Source organism: Quercus suber, unplaced genomic scaffold, assembly GCF_002906115.3.
Source record: "Quercus suber isolate HL8 unplaced genomic scaffold, Cork oak 2.0 scaffold_817, whole genome shotgun sequence".
Taxonomy (NCBI): Eukaryota; Viridiplantae; Streptophyta; class Magnoliopsida; order Fagales; family Fagaceae; genus Quercus; species Quercus suber.
Window position 1 is genome coordinate 41881 of NW_027070247.1, and position 19162 is coordinate 61042.

The window sequence follows — 19162 nt, forward strand, 5'->3', positions numbered from 1 at the left end:
TGTATCATATATGTGAATAGTATCAATTTTATCAAGAGCAATAGAGCTAAACTAATCATTAACCCGTACAATGCACATAAAAGTTCAACAAATTATGATATTTACTCTTTGTTATATTTTGTTACTTCTATACAATTTAGGCCAAAATACAAATTACAACTTTTTAAGTACGAATCAATTGTCATTTTTGCTCCTTCAATTTAATTTTTGTCATTTATTTTCTTAAACTTTATAGCTATTTCAATTTGGTCATTTGTTGTCTATAAAACTGAAGTTAAGTCTGAAAAAATGACGTTGTATCACGTATGTGAATGTTGTAAGTTTTATAAATGACTCTTGTAGGGTCAGTTTTTGTACCCCAAGCGCAAGAGAGATGGATTATGAGCCCAATGAACCCAAGACAATGAATTTGTAGAGAGTAGGCAAAAGAGCAGGGCTGGTAGCAAATTAAACAGTGATTAATTATGGTGTTTGAGAATGCATTAGCACAAAATCATGCTTGACTAACTGGACAAGTGTATGTCCGAAGAGGTGTATTACTGAATGAAAGGTGATTACAACTCTCGGAGTTACAGTAAAATTATTTCCTCCTTCTCTCCCTTTTTTCCCCTTATTATCAAAGACCTCTTCTCCTTATATAGCACCCTCCCCCATCATCTTCATCGTCCACTTATTCTTCATCTAAGCATCCACTTCAGTGCATGTCCCATCAAGTATCCTCTTTAACTCTCCGTGAGTAGTGGTAGCTAAGATTACACTGTTCAGGAGTCTTCTCCACATTAATGCGGCCAGAAAAGCAGCTGCAGTGCATTTAATGTGGTGGTGGCAGCTTTTCTTTGAGATATTTCCTCGTCCTTATCATCCCCAGGTATGCCCAGAGCTTATCTTTGTCGTTGGGATTGCCAGGAAGGTCATTCGGACCTTCCATTTGTTTGCTTGGTCAAGACTATTCGTGTCCGAGGAGTAGAACCTCTTCGGACAAAAGGTGACTTCTTCGAATAATACTCTTCCTCCATTTCTGGGTTGGTTGCGTTCAGATGAACTCTACCCCAACCCGTTATTCCTCTTCGGACGTACAATAATCCTCAAGACAGGGCCCCCAGCCCAATAGGTATGTCTGGGCTTTTACCCCCCCATAATAGCCCCTAAAAATCCTAATTTTTCCCTCGCATCCGAAGAGAAAAAGTGGGATTTTGACTTGCCACGAGGTAAGAAGCTTGAGAACAGACAAGTATCTGAACTGGCACGTGTGTAGGCATAGATATAAGCGCTTCATCATTGCTGCTGTTGTTTTCGTATTTCCAAAGTGCTGCATTAATTACTCCAGGCGGCGCTTTTTCCTTTGTATCCAACGGTGGGTTGTTGATCTAACGGGCGTGGTTCTTCCCCAGGATTTGGGCGAGGTAACTCCTGCCCCTTCGTTTGACCTCGTATAAAAAATCTTAGGAGAAGTTACTCCTTCTTTACTTCGCAAACTATCAGACTACCCAGCAAGAACAAGCACACGACTCCATCACGTTCTTTCAATCATCGATCCCAGTCTTTTCCGGAATCTTTGAGAATCCTTGTGCGAGTTCGAAGATCAATCTCCAGTTTAGTTCCTGTAAGTTCTCATCTTTTCAATCCTTCAGTCTTCTCTTCGGCCAATTTTCTCGACCTTTGAACAATCACTCCCTGGTGGCTAAGCTCAGTGCTTCCCTCTTTCCGTTTAAGTGTGATGGGTAAACTCCAGTATCTGGTGGACAGTCCTACCCAGTTAGAGGAATTTAGGACCACATATCGCATACCCCCAAATGTGGGTGTAAGGTATTGCCCTCTAGAAAAAATACTAACGGATCGAAGAATGGGGAAGTCATAATCCCCGTCATCGCTTTCCTAGAAGGGGGGATGACAATCCCCATGGGCCCCATTACCACTAGCTACCTTCGAAACCATAGGCTTAGTCCCGAACAGTGTGCGCCCAACATGTTTAAGTTCTTAAGAGCAATTGAGGATCTTAACCGTCACCTAGAATTAGGGCTTACCTGGCTAGACGTGGTACACATGTACGAGTGTCACAATCAACAAGGGGTGGGATATTATCTAAAATCCCGGTCCGACATTGTTAGGCTTGTCTCCTGTCTTCCTAAATCCAACAAAGGGATGAAGGACGACTATGTGATCGTCTCGGGCGCATAGCACGATGGTCATCATTGCCCAACCAAGCCAGGAGAGCCAGGTGGGACATGCTAGACTTAGGTTCACTAACAGTAGGCTTAGGATCTTCGCCTTTTAGCAATTTTTACTTCTCTTCACACTACTATTTTCAAGTCTCTGACTGAATTCTGCTCTAATTTTTGACAGATAGAGACCACGTTACTCCTTAGCTCAGCCTCACAAACACCGCCGCCCTCAATTACCTGTTAAGATCGAAAATTTTTGTAAGTGAGGACGGGCAACTCCGGTCGGTTCCGCTTATCCTTAGGTACACAGCGAAACCAAAGGATTATCAGCCAATCGGCAATGCGATAACGCAGGGAGATTATCGTCTCAACCGCATAGACGTTGCTCGAAAAGGCTTCTTGGCACCGTTCGACCTCGCACCCGTACCACATCCAAACCCTCAGGGTGTACCCCTGCTCATCCAACCGATCCAGCAAATTCCCCTTGAACCGGCGGTTGTAGGCGAAAGGGTTGGTTCTTCCACCTCCTCGCTAGAGGAGCAGATAGATAAATTTAAGTTCAGGGGAGAAGCTTCAAGAGGGGATCGAGTGATAGAGGTTTCGGACGCTAAAGAAGAAGCTGACAGGCAGTCCAGTATCCATCCTGTTTTGATAATTGCCCATCTCGAAGACTCTTCGGACGAAGATATGGTGGACTTAAAAAGCTTAATGAAAAATAAGGGCAAAAAGGCGAAGACCAAAGGGACTGGTACGTCCCAACCAGCTGCGAATCTTCCACCGCAACCTCCTCAGATTCCTCTAGATCTTGGCATCAAGCAAGTGCCAGATCCGAAGAAGAAGAGACCCATCATTGACACTAAGGAGAGGGAGGTGGCTCCCCTAAGAAGGGCCAAGCAGTAAAAGGTGGTGAAAGACCACCAAAACAAGAGAGCCTCTTCTATTAAGAGCCGAGAGGACCTCAATGTAGCCGAGGTGCGCCGAGGGCCCCGCACCTGGTCCCCAAGGTTAGAGCTAGATGTCGCTCCAATCCCCTGGGACACCTCCCTCAGAAACTACGATGGGGGGAGGGCAGGTGTTGTTGTCGAGGCTCTAGAGCAGCCACTTCTCCTCCCAAAGGATATGGACTCGTATCGGCGCTTCAACCAATACGACCTCTTCCTATCCCTCAAGATGGATATAGACATGGTGAGTGAACTGATCCTCTTAATTCAGGTGCTGCTTTTTACTTTACCTCCTGTCTTTACTCTATGTTGAAAATTCTTGTCATGCAGATTACTCAGCAAATATATGTGGCCGAGGAGTGGAACAAGAAATCCCACCTTGAAGCCCAAGCTGCAGCCCAATCTCAATCAAAGGTGGAAAAATCTCTGGGCAGCCTGAAGGAGGATTATTCTCTGCTCTCCGAGCAATTAAAAGAGATGATCAATCAGAGGAATAGCCTCGACGCTGGACTCAAAAATGCTGAGACTCAAGCCGAAGATCAGCGAAAAGGTTGCACATGGCAGAGATCAACCTGGCGACCGAGAGGGAGCTGGTGAAGGGTCTCAAGGCCGAACTTCAAAAGGCCAAGGAGAGCGCCCGAATAGCCAAGTAGAATGCTCATCTGGCCAAGGAGGCAATTAAGGCTGAGAGAAAAGTAGCCTACCAGCTGGGGGTGGATGAGATCGGGACCCAGCTTTCGGAGCAATTTGCCTCGGTTAGTCGAGACTACTGCGACATAACCTGGAAAAAGGCATTGGATGCCGCTAGAGTCCTCCCGGAACCTGACTTAAGATTACCTGGGAGTGTATACTACGATCCTGAAATCCGAGAGCTCCCAGGGTCTGATCCCCCTCCTCCTACACAGCTCCCTGAGGCTTCGGAGGAATCCTTGGTCGGCCAGCTCCCACCAGTCATCCTTGAGGTTTCCAAGGAATCTAGTCGACCAGACGATCAGAACAAGCCTGTTGAGGCTCCCAAGGACAAGGACAAAGTTTTGGGGGGGAAGAAGGCCCTCCCAGAATCCAAGGACCAAGCCGCTGATCCCTTGGTCTCTCAGAAGAAGGCCTAGAAATTTAGGGTTTTCCATTTTGTACTTGTAATAGTTTCTTCTGTTATGCAAGGATTTTGTAAACTGTTTTCCCTTAATCAATGAAACTTTTTCCCTTTTATTTCTTGTGTCTTCGTTGCATATCTTATGACTTATTATTGTTGCAAGCAACTGTCCTTGTAATTATGGTGACAATATAGATAAATTTATCCACCATATCATGTAGATGACGTAAGTAGTTAAAATTGGTACTAAAATGAACAGTTAGTATAAGGCTTACCAACAAGCCATGAAAGTAACAAGTGATTATGGGAGCTTCACAGGTCTTTTCAAATATGCGTAGAGAGCATTATTACCCCTTGTTTTTTTAATTAAGTGTGACTAAGGAGTCCTATCATAAATTTGAATTAACTTAATTACATTTGAGAATTTCAATTTGAATTAACTAACCTAAATCATCTGGTCCGAGGACTACAGGCATGATTAGATTTAAGTTTAAACACTTAGAGAAACGTAGCAGAGTGTTAACAAACTCAAATCATCTGGTCCGAGGACTACAGGCATGAATGGATTTAAGTTTAAACACTTAGGGAAACGTAGCGGATTGTTAACTAACCCAAATCATTTGGTCCGAGGACTACAGGCATAAATGGATTTAAGTTTAAACACTTAGAGAAACGTAGCGGAGTGTTAACTAACCCAAATCATCTGGTCCAAAGACTACAGGCATGATTGGATTTAAGTTTAAACACTTATGAAAATGTAACGGAGTATTAACTAACCCAAATCATCTGGTCCGAAGACTACAGGCATGATTGGATTTAAGTTTAAACACTTAGAGAAACGTAACGGAGTGTTAACTAACCCAAATCATCTGGTCCGAGGACTATAGGCATGATTGGATTTAAGTTTAAACACTTAGAGAAATGTAACGGAGTGTTAACTAACCCAAATCATCTGGTCCGAGGACTACAGACATGATTGGATTTAGGTTTAAACACTTATGAAAATGTAACGGAGTATTAACTAACCCAAATCATCTGGTCCGAGGACTACAGGCATGATTGGATTTAAGTTTAAACACTTATGAAAATGTAACGGAGTGTTAACTAACCCAAATCATCTGGTCCGAGGACTACAAGCATGATTGGATTTAAGTTTAAACACTTATGAAAATGTAACGGAGTGTTAACTAACCCAAATCATCTGGTCCGAGGACTACAGGCATGATTGGATTTAAGTTTAAACACGTACGAAAATGTAACGGAGTGTTAACTAACCCAAATCATCTGGTCCGAAGACTACAGGCATGATTGAATTTAAATTTAAACACTTAGGAAAATGTGCTTTAAATGACGAGCTGGCATGCTGATTGAAGGGAAGATTCGATTAATAATAGTACCTTTTGAGGTTATTTACATTCCAAGGGCAGGGTATCACATGGCTATCTAGATCTTCAAGGAAATACGCCCAAATGCCAGCCCCTAAAGTAATACGATATGGCCCCTCCCACTTAGGCCCTAATTTTCCCCAAGCTGGGTTCTTTGCAGTGCCGACAACTTTCCTTAGCACTAAATCACCAGGTTCCAAAGGTCTTGGCCTTACGTTGGCATCGTAGCCCTGCCTGAGCTTTTATTGATAATGTGCCAGACGAACCATTGCACTTTCCCTTCTTTCCTCAACCAGGTCCAAACTCTTCTCTAGCTGCTCATTGTTGTCAATCGGATTGAATAAACTAGTTCTCAATGTCGGGAACCCAGTCTCCAAAGGTATTACAGTTTCAGCCCCATAAGTCATTGAGAAAGGGGTCTCCTTAGTAGATCTACGAGGCGTAGTTTTGTAGGCCCAAAGTACATGCGGCAATTCTTCTACCCATTTGCCCTTTGTGTCATCCAATCTCTTCTTTAGGCCATTTACAATGACCTTGTTGACAGCTTCTGCTTGGCCATTACCCTGGGGATAAGCTGGGGTGGAGTATCTGTTCGTGATTCCCAATTCACTACAATAACTCCTGAATGTTTTGCTATCGAACTGCAGACCATTGTCCGAGATGAGAGTATGAGGAACCCCAAAACGAGTGATGATATTCTTCCACACGAACTTTTGTACATCTACATCTCGGATGTTGGCAAGAGGTTCAACTTCGAACCATTTGGTGAAGTAGTCAGTGCCGACCAGCAGGTATTTCCTGTTCCCTGTGGCCTTAGGGAATGGCCCCACGATATCTAAGCCCCATTGAGCGAATGGCCACAGACTAGATAATAGGTTAAGGGTTCCACCTGGCTGGTGTATATTCGGCGCAAATCGTTGACATTGATCGCACTTCTTAACATACTCCTGGGCTTCTTTTTGCATGTTCAGCCATCAATAATTTTGAGTAATGGCTCGATAAGCCAAAGATCTACCCTCAGTATGACTCCCACAAATCCCTTCATGCAACTCTTCCAATAGCAACTCAGCCGCTCCAGGATGAATGCATAACAGGTACGACCCTGAATAGGAGCGTTTGTACAATCTCTGGTCCTCAGATAGCCAGAACCTAGTTGCTTTCCTTCGGACTTTATCAGCCTTTCCCCTTTCTTTAAGCAAAATATCACCCTGCAAAAAGTTAATGATAGGATCCATCCAACTAGGCTCGGCCCTGATCTAGTGAACCTGTACTGCCTCTGTTTCTGCTTCTATAGGCCCATGCAGGTCCTCGACGAGGATGACTCTCGGCAAATTCTGCGCCGAGGAGGTAGCAAGCATGGCTAGAGAATCAGCATATGCATTACCATTTCTGGGGATGTGCAGCAAATTAAAAAAGTCAAACCCCGACCGCAAGCGCTTAACTCGACTTAGGTATCCCTGCATTCTCTCATCCTTCGCTTCAAATTCACCTTGCACTTTACCGACTACCAATCTCGAGTCCGAGAACACTTCCAATGACTTTCCTTCCATCCTCCGAATCATGGCCATTCCTATCAGCAAGGCTTCGTATTCGGCCTCATTATTTGTGGCCGTGAAGTTCAGCCTTATTGATTTTTCGATAACTATCTTCTCTGGAGATATTAATACCAGTCCTACACCTGAACCCTTCTGATTTGCTGCACCATCTATGTACATTTCCCAATGGGAGGGGCTTTGTTGAGAGATCATGCCAACCGATCTTTCATCTATGTCCGACGTTGGTATCACTTCTTCTACATGGGGTTCTGTGAACTTGGCCACCAAATCCACAAGGATCTGGCCTTTGACCGACGTGCGGGGCATATATTTAATGTCGAAAGCCCTTAAGATCGTACCCCATTTAGCAATTCGTCTGGTGTAGTCAGCGCTTAGAAGTATAGCCTTGAGTGGGAGCTGAGTGAGGACAATAACCGTATGGGCCTGGAAATAGTGAGGTACCTTTCGTGTACCAAGCACTACTGCTAGGATGGCCTTCTCCAGTGGCAGGTAACTGATCTCGGCTTCATGCAGCGATTTACTTACGTAATAGACTGGTCTTTGCACACCGCAATCTGCTCGGATCAACACCAAGCTCACAGCATAGGGAGCCACCGCAATGTAGGCAAACAAGACTTCATCCGGCTCAGGGCTGGACATGATTGGTGGCCGAGCTAGATAATCTTTGAGTTGTTGAAAGGCCACAGCACATTTTTCAGTCCACTCGAATCCCTTCCACTTATTGAACAGAGAGAAGAAGGGCCGACACCTGTCCACTGACTGTGAGATAAATCGATTCAGGGCAGCAGTCATTCCAGTCAGTTTCTGGACTTCCTTGGGATTTCGAGGAGCTTGTAAATTATTGATGGCCTTTATCTGGTTGGGGTTAACCTCAATTCCCCTGTGAGTCACCATGTATCCCAAAAACTTGCCAGATCCCACACCGAATGAGCACTTGGAAGCATTTAGGCGCAGCTTTTACTCCCTAAGGACTTCAAAGGTACTTTCAAGGTCCTTCACATACTCAGCAACAACCTTGCTTTTCACTACCATGTCGTTTATGTAAACCTTGATATTTCTACCGAGCTGTGGCTCAAACATCCTCGTCATCATTCTCTGATAGGTAGACCCCACGTTTTTTAAGCCAAATGGCATCACCTTATAGTGGTAGTTACCAATGGGGGTGACGAAAGCGGTCTTTTCCTGGTCGTCCAGGACCAAGGGTATCTGGTGGTAGCCTTGGAAGGCATCCAGGAAGCTCATCCGAGGATGACCGACAGTGGCATCCACTAGCTGATCGATTTTTGGCATAGGGAATGGATCCTTAGGGCAAACCTTATTTAAATCAGTGAATTCCACGCATACTCGCCATTTCCCATTCATTTTCTTCACCACCACAGTATTCGCTAGCCACTCGGGGTAGAAAACTTCCTTAATAGCTCCAGCTTGTTTGAGCTTCGCTACTTCTTCCCTTACTGCATCAGCATGTTCCTTGGATGGGCGCCGAAGAGGCTGCTTTTTGGGGGTTATCAGTAGGTTGACTCTCAGATGGTGACAAATGAATTCTGGGTCCACCCCTGGGGCTTCATAGGCGTCCTAGGCAAATACGTCAAGGTTTTTCTTAAGGAACTCTACTAACTCCTCCCTCTCCTGAAGAGGCAGCTGGGATCCGACTTGAAAGAATTTCTCTGGATTGTCTCCGATGGTGACTTTTGTCAAATCCTCGCACCTAGCTCTCTCTTCTGGATCCTCGGCGGGCAATTTCCGAGACTTTAACTGCTATAAACCCCTTTCGGCCCTGCACGAGGGCTCGGCTCTGGGCTCATGTCGAATGGCGGCCACTAAGCACTGTCGGGCTGCAGACTGATCCCCTCAGATCTCATAAACTTGTCCTTCAGATGGGTATTTAACTTTCTGATGCAAAGTAGAGGAAACAGCCCCTAGTGTATAAAGCCAAGGTCTGGCTACGATTGCCGTATAGGGCGAATACACATCCACGACTATAAAATCTACCTCCACCACTTCAGAACCGGTCTGCACAGGTAGGCGTATCTGGCCTTTCGGGGTGACGACCCTTCCTTCAAAACTCACAAGGGGAGAGTTGTATGGCGTTAAGTCTTGAGGTTTTAGGCCCAGCCCTTTGTAAAAATCGGGGTACATTATCTCCACAGCACTGCCTTGGTCCACCATCACCCTCTTCACATCATATCCCCAAATTCTGAGGGTAATTACTAAGGCATCGTCATGGGGTTGGATGGTCCCCAACTTATCTTTATCCGAGAACCCTATAACTAGTTGAGCAGCCACCTTAGCTCTCTTCGGATCTTGGCAGGAATCCATTGCGGGTGAATAGACAACTGACACCACCTTCGATGGCAAGGATCCTGTTCTTCCCGGTGCGGCAAAGGCGACGTTAATAGTTCCCAACGGAGGCTTGGACAGGTCGTTTCCTCAGGGTTCTGAGTTCATCTGACTTCCTCGGCCGCTAGAGTGGTACAGGAGGTGTCTTAATTTACCATCCCGGACCAGTTAGTCTAAGTGGTCCCACAAGCTCCTGCAATCCTCCGTGGTATGTCCATGGTTTTAATGGTACTGATAGAAGAGATTATGATTACGCCTTTCGAGGTTCCCCACCATCTTATTCGGCCATCGGAAGAATGATTCACTCTTAATCTTTTCCAAAATTTGGTGTACCGGCTCTTTGAATACAATGTTGACTGCTTGAGGGTTTGTTGATCCTGTTTGCGCAAAAAAATCTCTTTGCGATTTATTGCTATTGTATCGATCCGACCTGAAATCCCTCATCTCTTAAGGGATAACCTTTTCCTTACCCTTCCCTTGTTACTGATCTTCTTCAACTCTTTTATACTTTTCAATACGGTCCATCAGTTGACGCATGCTAGTGACTGGCTTACCAGACAAGGATGTCTTTAAGCCGTGGTCGGTAGGGAGGCCGAGCTTGAACGTGTCGAGGGCCATCACGTCAAAGTTGCCCTCCATATCGTTAAACATCTCTCAATACCTATCCGAATACGCCTTCAGAGTTTCACCCTCTTGCATGCTCAATGATAGCAGAGAGGACAACGGCCTGGACACTCTTTGACAGGTGACAAAATGTAAACCAAAGGCTTGAGTGAGCTCTTTGAAGGAACTGATGGAGTTTGCCTTCATGCTGTCAAACCACCTCATTGCAACCGGTCCAAGACTGGAGGGTAAGACCTTGCACATCAAAGCTTCGTTCCTAGAGTAGACTGCCATTCGTTGATTAAAATGACTGACATGTTCCACTGGGTCCGTTTTACCATTATAGATGGTGAACGTAGGCTGATTAAAACGTCGGGGGAGTCTTGCTTCTTCGATCCTGCGTGTCAAGGGTGATCTAGAGATTTGGTTCAAGGCCCTACTCATGACATCGTTCCCTACACCTCCGCGTGGTGGGCTCTGAGGTTACCTCTCATGATGACGCTATTCCTTGTAGGAAAATGACTCACTGACTGGCGTTCGCGATTTTTGTTGGTAAGCGGAATCCTGTTGGTCATCAGACTCCTCTTCGTAATATGAAGGAACCCATTTCCGCTTTGCATGACGCAACTCTCTTTTTAGCTTTTTAACCTCCAGCTGCAAAGCCCAGTTCTTCTCTGCATGGGATACATGACTCCCATCACGTGACTGGCTTTGCCCAGTGTGCACGGTGTGCGCACTGCCTTCACGATCTTGTCTCCGCTCTAAATTAAGGAAAGGGTCCACATGCTGGGATGCCCTAGACTCTGCTCGTTGTTGACTTCGTTCAGCCATCATCAACTGTTGTTTTCACCCCTGCACAAGCTCTCCCCACAGACGGCGCCAATTGTAGGGTCAGTTTTTGTAGCCCAAGCCCAAGAGGGATGGATTATGAGCCCAATGAACCCAAGACAATGAATTTGTAGAGAGTGGGCGAAAGAGCTGGGCTGGTAGCAAATTAAACAGTGATTAATTATGGTGTTTGAGAATGCATTAGCACAAAATCATGCTTGACTAACTAGACAAGTGTATGTCCGAAGAGGTATATTACTGAATGAAAGGTGATTACAACTCTCAGAGCTACAGTAAAATTATTTCCTCCTTCTTTTCCTTTTTTTTTTCCCCCTATTATCAGAGACCTCTTCTCCTTATATAGCACCCTCCCCCATCATCTTCATCGTCCACTTGTTCTTCATCTAAACATCCACTTGAGTGCATGTCTCATCAGGTATCCTCTTTAACTCTCCGTGAGTGGTGGTAGCTGAGATTACACTGTTCAGGGGTCTTCTCTACATTAATGCGGCCAGAAAAGCAGCTGCAGTGCATTTAATGTGGTGGTGGCAGCTTTTCCTTTAGATATTTCCTCGTCCTTATCATCCCCAGGTATGCCCAGAGCTTATCTTTGTCGTTGGGATTGCCAGGAAGGTCATTCGGACCTTCCATTTGTTTGCTTGGTCAAGACTATTCGTGTCCAAGGAGTAGAACCTCTTCGGACAAAAGGTGACCTCTTCGGATGATACTCTTCCTCCATTTCTAGGTTGGTTGCGTTCAGATGAACTCTACCCCAACCCGTTATTCCTCTTCGGACGTACAATAATCCTCACGACAGGGCCCCCGGCCCAATAGGTATGTCTGGGCTTTTACCCCCCACAACTCTCATAACAAAAAAAATTATAAATTATAAACGACAACAAACGAATGACTAACTTGACATGAATGTTAAAATCTATGAACTAAATAACAAAAATTAAGCTTTAGGAATGAAGTTGATAACTCACCTAAAGTTAACAAGAGTAATTTATATTTCAACCTAAAGTTTAAGAATTATAGTAGTTATTAATGCGTATTTATTATGATTGTGTCTATGTATTGAGCTATATATTTTACCACTTATAGAAGATTTGGATTTCTTAAAGAAAATATGATGTGGTAATATTATTATGAATTGTGCGCTTTTTTTTTTTATAGAAATAGTTTCAACCTATGATGTTCTAATGATTGTCTTTTATATTAGACCAATATATCAATTGGTTTTTGATGTAAGTGGGGATCAAACCACATATATTTTATCTAACGAAAGTGGACTTCACTAATTGAGCTAACAATAACTCACCAAATGGTGTACACGTAGGAGACTTTATAAATAATCCTTAAATATTTCAAGCACAACTAAAAAATATATAATAAAACGTTAACTAAAAATATATAATAAAACGATAACGTACAAAAGAAGTGAGTTTTCACAAATTACGTGGCATTAGAAAAAATCAATAATAAAATATTAAAACTCTTCCATTTGATGTTATTTTTATTTTTTTCAAATAGGGAATTTATTAATCATGGTAGTTATAGTAAACATTCATTACAATTGTTTTGTATATAGAATTGTCTATTTTACTGTTTAAATAAATATATGATGTGGACAAATTTGAATGTAGGGCAAGGTTATCAGGATCGAGATCCTACACGTGATCGATGAGAGAGTTCAATGATCGAACTGTAGAATTGGCACAAGGATTGTAAGATCCTATTTTTCGATTAAATAAAATATACTAAAAAGTACCTACAATTATAATTCATAATTTATATTAAAGAAACATTTAAAATTTTTAATTTTTGACGCAAATTAGTGAAATTGCTAATAAAAGGCAAAGTACTAAATTACAAAAACATAAACAAAATTCAAAAGTTACAAACCACAAATATCAAGTTTTAAGTTAAACAACTTAGAGCTTGTATATTGTCTCTCATAAACAAGTTTTAAGTTTTAAGGCTTGAAATAATAATAAAAAATTGAATTTTTCTTTATAGTGTAGGATCTTTAGTATCATTATGGGATCTCAATCCTATAAGATCTGAATCGTGATCCCACACGGATTTCACTTAAATTGAGATCTTAGTGAGATATGAGACATTTTAGGAATGCAGGATATTAAGATCCCAAGATCCAGATCGGGATATTGATAAACATGATGGAGGGTATAAATATAAGAGTTCTTATAAAGAATCTTTAGAGAGTATAATATTAATTAAAAATCTATATTAGAATTATGATGTGAAAAAAAATGAAGGCTTTTTAGAACTCTAAATGTAGGGATGGCAATGGGGCGGAGTTGGGTTAAAGGATGGAGTCTTCATCTCCACCTCGCATGGTTTTATCTTGCCTCATTCCCGCCCCACCCCGCATGACGGGGAAAACTTTCTCACCCCATCCCCGTCCCTTGGGGCCCTGCCCCACCCCGTAAAAATCTGCTTTTTGTTAATTTGTCCTACAACTAGTACAATTTTTTTTTAATGAAACATATTTCATTAATAAAAATATTATTGAAATTACAACTAAATTTATCCCATCAAATCAAATTAAATTTTCAAACAAATTTGAATAATAGATTCAAGTGTTTAATAAGACAATCACAAGAAGAAAGAAAAAAAAAAACTCATAGTATAGCACATAACAAAATGAAGGCAAAGAGCCACATTTGGTAAAATATAATAAGATTATATTGATATATTTGTTTAAATAGTAGGGTTTTAGGGTATGAAAATTTTACAATTATAACCCCTTAGCAACACGGGGTGGGGACGAGGAGGGGCAAAGCAGGTCTAAAAAGTCTAAACCCATCCCCGTCTTGCCCCGTGGTGCGGGGCTAAAATCTTGCCCCATCCTTATCCCACCACTTTTGCGGGCTGGGGAAAACCTGAGCGGGGCGAAGCGGGGAGGGTTAGGGTTAAGCAGGGCAGGGCAAAATTGTCATCCCTATCTACATGGCAACACTATAAGTCATCAATAAATCAAAGATGTTCATTTTATATTATTTAATTTTTTTATATGAGTATACTATAATTTTTTTATACAAGATATAAATTATATTTTAGTCTAATCTAAGTATATACGTGTGTTCTCTCCTAAAAACTTGAACCTTGACCCTTACCTCTTACAGCCAATAAGCACTTATACCTGTGGAGTGACCATCGCACCAAAAGAGTGTGGTGGTTATGAGTATTATATATTATTACTAATTAGTAATTAGTGCAATATTTAATGTGCAATAAAATCTAATACAATCTGATATCCTCTTTTAATATTTTTCCCAAATGTGAAAATTGATAATTATGGTAATTATTAATAAACATTTATTATAATTGTGTATGCATATGGAATTATCTATTTTACCATTTTAAAAAAAAAGTTGGTGACAAGATTTTAATTGACGGTGTAAATGTTTCTTAAAAAAAAAAAATTTGAGGGTGTAAATATAGGATACTTTATATGAATTCTTATTTTAATTTCAAGTAGTCAAAAAAAAAAAAGGGAAAAGAAGCCAATTGCTTTCATTATATATATAGACACACGCATATACACACACATACATACACAAATATAGATAATAAGAGTTTTGTAGCTTAAATGATACCTCAAGTAACCCATTTAATTTATGATAAAATTAAACAAAATATGACAAATGATTGGGAAAGGCCCCAGAATGGAGAATCACGTAAGAAAAGGATATATGAATACAGTCCGAGGAGTGTATCATTCTTAGATATGAAGAATATTGGTCAAGCAAATACCTGGGCGGTTTAGGTTACCTTCCAGGAAGTTCTAACGATAAGGATGAACTTTAGGCACGTATAAAGATGATAAGAATAAAGAAATATCTAAAGGAAAAGTTGCTACCATCGCATTAAATACATTGCAACTACTTTTCTGGCCACATTTATGTGGAGAAAACCCCTTAATAGTGCAGTCTCAGCTGCCACCACTCATGGAGAACCAAATAAGATACTTGATGGGACATATACTCAAGTGAATGTTTAGATGAAGAATAAGTGTACAATCGAGATGGTCTGAAAGAAAACTATATAAGTGTAAAAGACCTCTCACGAGAGAGGAGAAAAAAAAGAGAGAAAGGGAAGAAGAATGAAGATTTACTGTAGTTCTAAGAATTGTATTAGTTTTTAAAATAATAGTTTATCTCCTCGGACATCAGTTTATTCAAGTTTCAAGTATGTTTTTATGCTTGCTTATCTTTTAAATCTTTGTGAACCGTTGTTTAGTTCACTAACAGGCCAGCTCTTTCATCCACTTTCTACAAATTTATTGTATTAGGCTCATTGGGCTCACATCCCACATCTTTTGGGTTTGTGCTACAAATTTTGACCCTACATATATAATTTAGTAATTATATTGTAGTTATTAATACGTATTTATTATAACATGAAAAATTAATTGCTACTACCAATTTCATAAGATTGAGACATAGATTGCGTCTCTTGAGATGATATATCATATATGCTCTTTGTAATATATTTGATCAATTGATGCAACAAATTCTCCGGATACAACAACTCAAATTATAATTTCTAATATAATTCAGATTAGGAGAATACAAAATAGTTGTTATTTTAGTAGATTTAAAAGAATTAGGGCCCGTTAGGTTTGTATTTTTAAACAACATTTTTTAGTTTTTAAACAGCATTTCACGCATTTCAACACACTTTTTCACCCACACGTATTTCAAAAAACTATAAACAACAATTTTCAAACTACTCTACCAAACACCCCCTAAGGGATTAGTTTTCAAAAAAAAAAAAAAAAAAAGAATTAGGGATTACAAATTTGGAGGATAAAGTTGAAAAAAAAAACACTTTATAAGACCAAAATGTAAATTGACCAAAACCTAGAGGGTGTAAAATAATGTTTAGCCTAGGTTTATATAAACTTAACCAAGATTAGCAACTCCAAGAAAATCACACGTCACAAAAACCGGCGGATCTTACTTCAAATGCAAGGCACCCGGCCAAGATTGGAATCTCCTGATGGGGACAACCAAGGGAACTTTTTAACTGGACGAAACTACCCTTCCTCTCGTCACTCCTTGTCGGTTCTTGTGATTTTCAAGCTTATAAATTCACGCTAACATCTACATCTAGCTACGGGATAAGAAACCTGTTCTGCTCTCAATTCTTGCTAATTCATCATTAAAATATGTAAACAAGTTTCTAAGATTTCCATAATTGTCAAATATAAAGTGATTGGTTAATGATAACATAATCATATGACATGAGCCGAGCCACGTGTCAGGAATATTTTGATTTCTGTCCAAATCTACAAACGTTTAAATTAAATCAAAATTTATCTAAAAAAATTAAATCAAAATTATTGGCTAAGCCTTTTAGTCTTTTACTATTTCTTTCAATTTAAAAATGGACGCAGATCAGTTCGAACTTAAAAATAAAAAATAAATAAAAATAAATGCTGATTTACCTTACTTCTAGTAATTGCCTGACAACTTTAATAATGTATTAGCCTCTGAGCACGCGCGTGAAATTGCTTGACAACTTTAACAATGTACTAGTCTCTGAACACGCGCTCACGCGCGTGCTTAGAGGCTCTTCTATTTTTTGGGCAAAAGTTAATTTAGAACATTTATTGTAATTTGGAATTACTACATTTTTCAATAATAATAAAAAAAAGAATTAACATTTCAAAATTGCATTTAAAAAAAAAAGAAAAAAAAAAGGGAGTTAACATTTCAAAATTACATTTTTTTAAAAAAAGGGAGTTAAGGTGATATATATAAAATAAAAAATTAATTTTTGTTTTTAAAAAAAAGTAGAACTCAAGGTTGCTACATACCTAAATAAAAATAAAAAATAAAAAAGAATTAATCAACAAACCAAAGTTAGCATGCATGTTATTAAAGATAATTGCATAAGTTTGTTAGAGTTTGTGTTTGATTTAAATTTTGATGAGATTATTTTTCTTGAAAATCCTATTAAAATTATTTAGAATAAAGATAAAGATTTTTTAGAATTTAACTCTATCATGGACTCTTTAAAATCTTATCACCACATCATCAACTATTGAAATAAATAACCAATGGAGATCTAAAAAAGAAAAAAAGAAAAAAAAAAGAGAGGAGTTAATGTGTCAAAATAACTAATGGAGATCTTAAAAAAAAAAAAAAACAGGAAGGGAGTTAACGTGTAAAAAAGGAGTTAACATTTCAAAATTACATTTAAAAAAGGAAAAAGAAAAAAAAATGGAGTTTACATTTCAAAATTACATTTAAAAAATGAAGAAGGGAGATAACGTGATACATAAAAAAAAAAAAAAAAAAAAAAGTAGAACTCAAGGTTGCTACATACCTAAATAAAAAATAAAAAAAAGTTTAATCAACAAACCAAAGTTAGCGTGCATGTTATTAAAGATAATAGCATAAGTTTGTTAGAGTTTGTGTTCGATTTAAATTTTGATGAGATTATTTTTTCTGAAAATCCTATTAAAATTGTTTAGATTAAAGATAAAGATTTTTTAGAATTTAACTCTATCATGGACTCTTTAAAATCTTATCACCACATCATCAACTATTTAAATAAATAACAAATGGAGATCTTTAAAAAAAAAGAAAAAAGAAAAAAAAGGGAGTTAACGTGTCAAAATAACTAATGGAGATCTAAAAAAAAAAGAAAAAAGAAAAAAGAAAGGGAGTTAACGTGTGAAAAAGGAGTTAACATTTCAAAATTACATTTAAAAAAATGGGAGTTAACGTGATACATTAAAATAAAAATATTGTTAAAATGAAAAAAATATGAAGAAAAAAATTTGAGGAAGGAGAAGGAAATAGTAATTGATCATTAATATTTTGATAATAAGAATCAATATACAAATGAGCAATATATCAATCAAATAGTAAAAGTGGAGGATGGAAATTAAAGAAAACAAAAATTGACCTTGTTCAGTTGCAGCAAGAAACCCAAAAATCGCGAGCCAAAAAAAGAAACCCAGAACTTACCAGAATATATGGTTGCTTTTTATTTTCTTTTTCCTTGTTTTCAAAGTTGGGTACTTTTGAAGTTTGAACGTTGAAACTTGAAACCAATTGCTGGGATTATGGTAACTATTTTTATTTCAATTCAAAATAAAATGTAAACAAAGGCTACTAAAGAAGGTAAGGGAAGCCATACTGTTTAACTATCCACGAATGATTTTCAATGCTTCTTTTATAGCATAAAGCAGCCCTGTTTTTGGATAACAATACCTACAATATGAAATTACAATTCATTAAGAAGTATAGTGATAGATTATATGAATGAACCATTCATTTCAAAATTACATATAAAAAAAAAAAAGAAAAGAGAGAGAGAGAGAGAGAGAGAGAGAGAGAGAGAGAGAGTTAACGTGATACACATAAAAAAGAAAAAAAGAAAAAAAAATGTAAAATTCAAAGAAAGTCAATCATAAACAAAAGAAAATAAAACAAAGAAGAACTTGCAAAACATAGAACCTGAAAATTTGTTGGAGCATTTGACAGTAAATGTCTTTAATTTAAAGAAAAAGAAAGCGGGATGTAGAGCTAAACTAAATGTCTTCAATCTAAAGAAGAATGAGAAATAGAAAGTGAGATAGAAACTGCAAAGCGTACGTGAGTTTGTGGGTCTTAAAGTGTAAAAGTTTTAATTTTCATATTTATCCCCAGTAGTTGAAAACTTGTAAGTAAGTATGATGAGGGTATTTTAGGCATAAAAAATGAGAAATCCAAACAGGAGAAGCTCTTTAAATAATAGTATAAATTAACTATAATTATTTATATTAGGCAATATTTGTTTACCTATCCGTGGTTCTCATCAATTTCAAGATACCAAATTAGATCTAGACACTAGGCTTTAAAAAAAAAAAAAAAAAAAACTTTAAGGCTATTATATTCACAACGATTATAGCAAAAAGATCAATATCAATGGTGCTTTTGTCAAGGTTCTAGATTAAATTTTCCATGGGTGTATAATTTAAGGCGTTAGAAACGATTTTAATTTTTCATAAAAATAGAAAAAAAGAAGAAGTGAAGAGCCCGTTTGGTAGAGTTGTTAAAATAACTCATTTTTACATTACATACATTTTTACACATATTTTCATCTACACGTATTTTAAAAATCACAAACAATATTACTAAAACTCCTTTACCAAATGGGCCCTAATAATCTTGGATTATTTGCATCTTTACTGTAATGGTAGGTACAAGTTGGACGTTGATTATGTAAGTGT

The 19162-nt window shown here is 38.9% G+C and overlaps 1 protein-coding gene across 1 annotated transcript; it reads right to left on the reverse strand.

Annotated features, from left to right (window-relative positions):
- Nucleotides 1-6555: 6555 nt before the first annotated feature.
- On the reverse strand, nucleotides 6556-8031 carry LOC136064973 (uncharacterized). Its single transcript, XM_065767519.1, has 2 exons — nucleotides 6847-8031; nucleotides 6556-6789 (listed from the first exon to the last, which is right to left on the reverse strand). The coding sequence occupies exons 1-2, from the start codon at nucleotides 8029-8031 to the stop codon at nucleotides 6556-6558; spliced, it is 1419 nt and encodes a 472-aa protein (XP_065623591.1).
- Nucleotides 8032-19162: the final 11131 nt, after the last annotated feature.

Bases quoted from the DNA above. Each gene is read 5' to 3' on its own strand.
- LOC136064973 (XM_065767519.1), bottom strand. From the start codon at position 8,031: ATGGTGACTCACAGGGGAATTGAGGTTAACCCCAACCAGATAAAGGCC. The intron at 6,790-6,846 runs GTTCACTAGATC...AACTTTTTGCAG, and splicing joins CAGAAACAGAGGCAGTACAG to GGTGATATTTTGCTTAAAGA.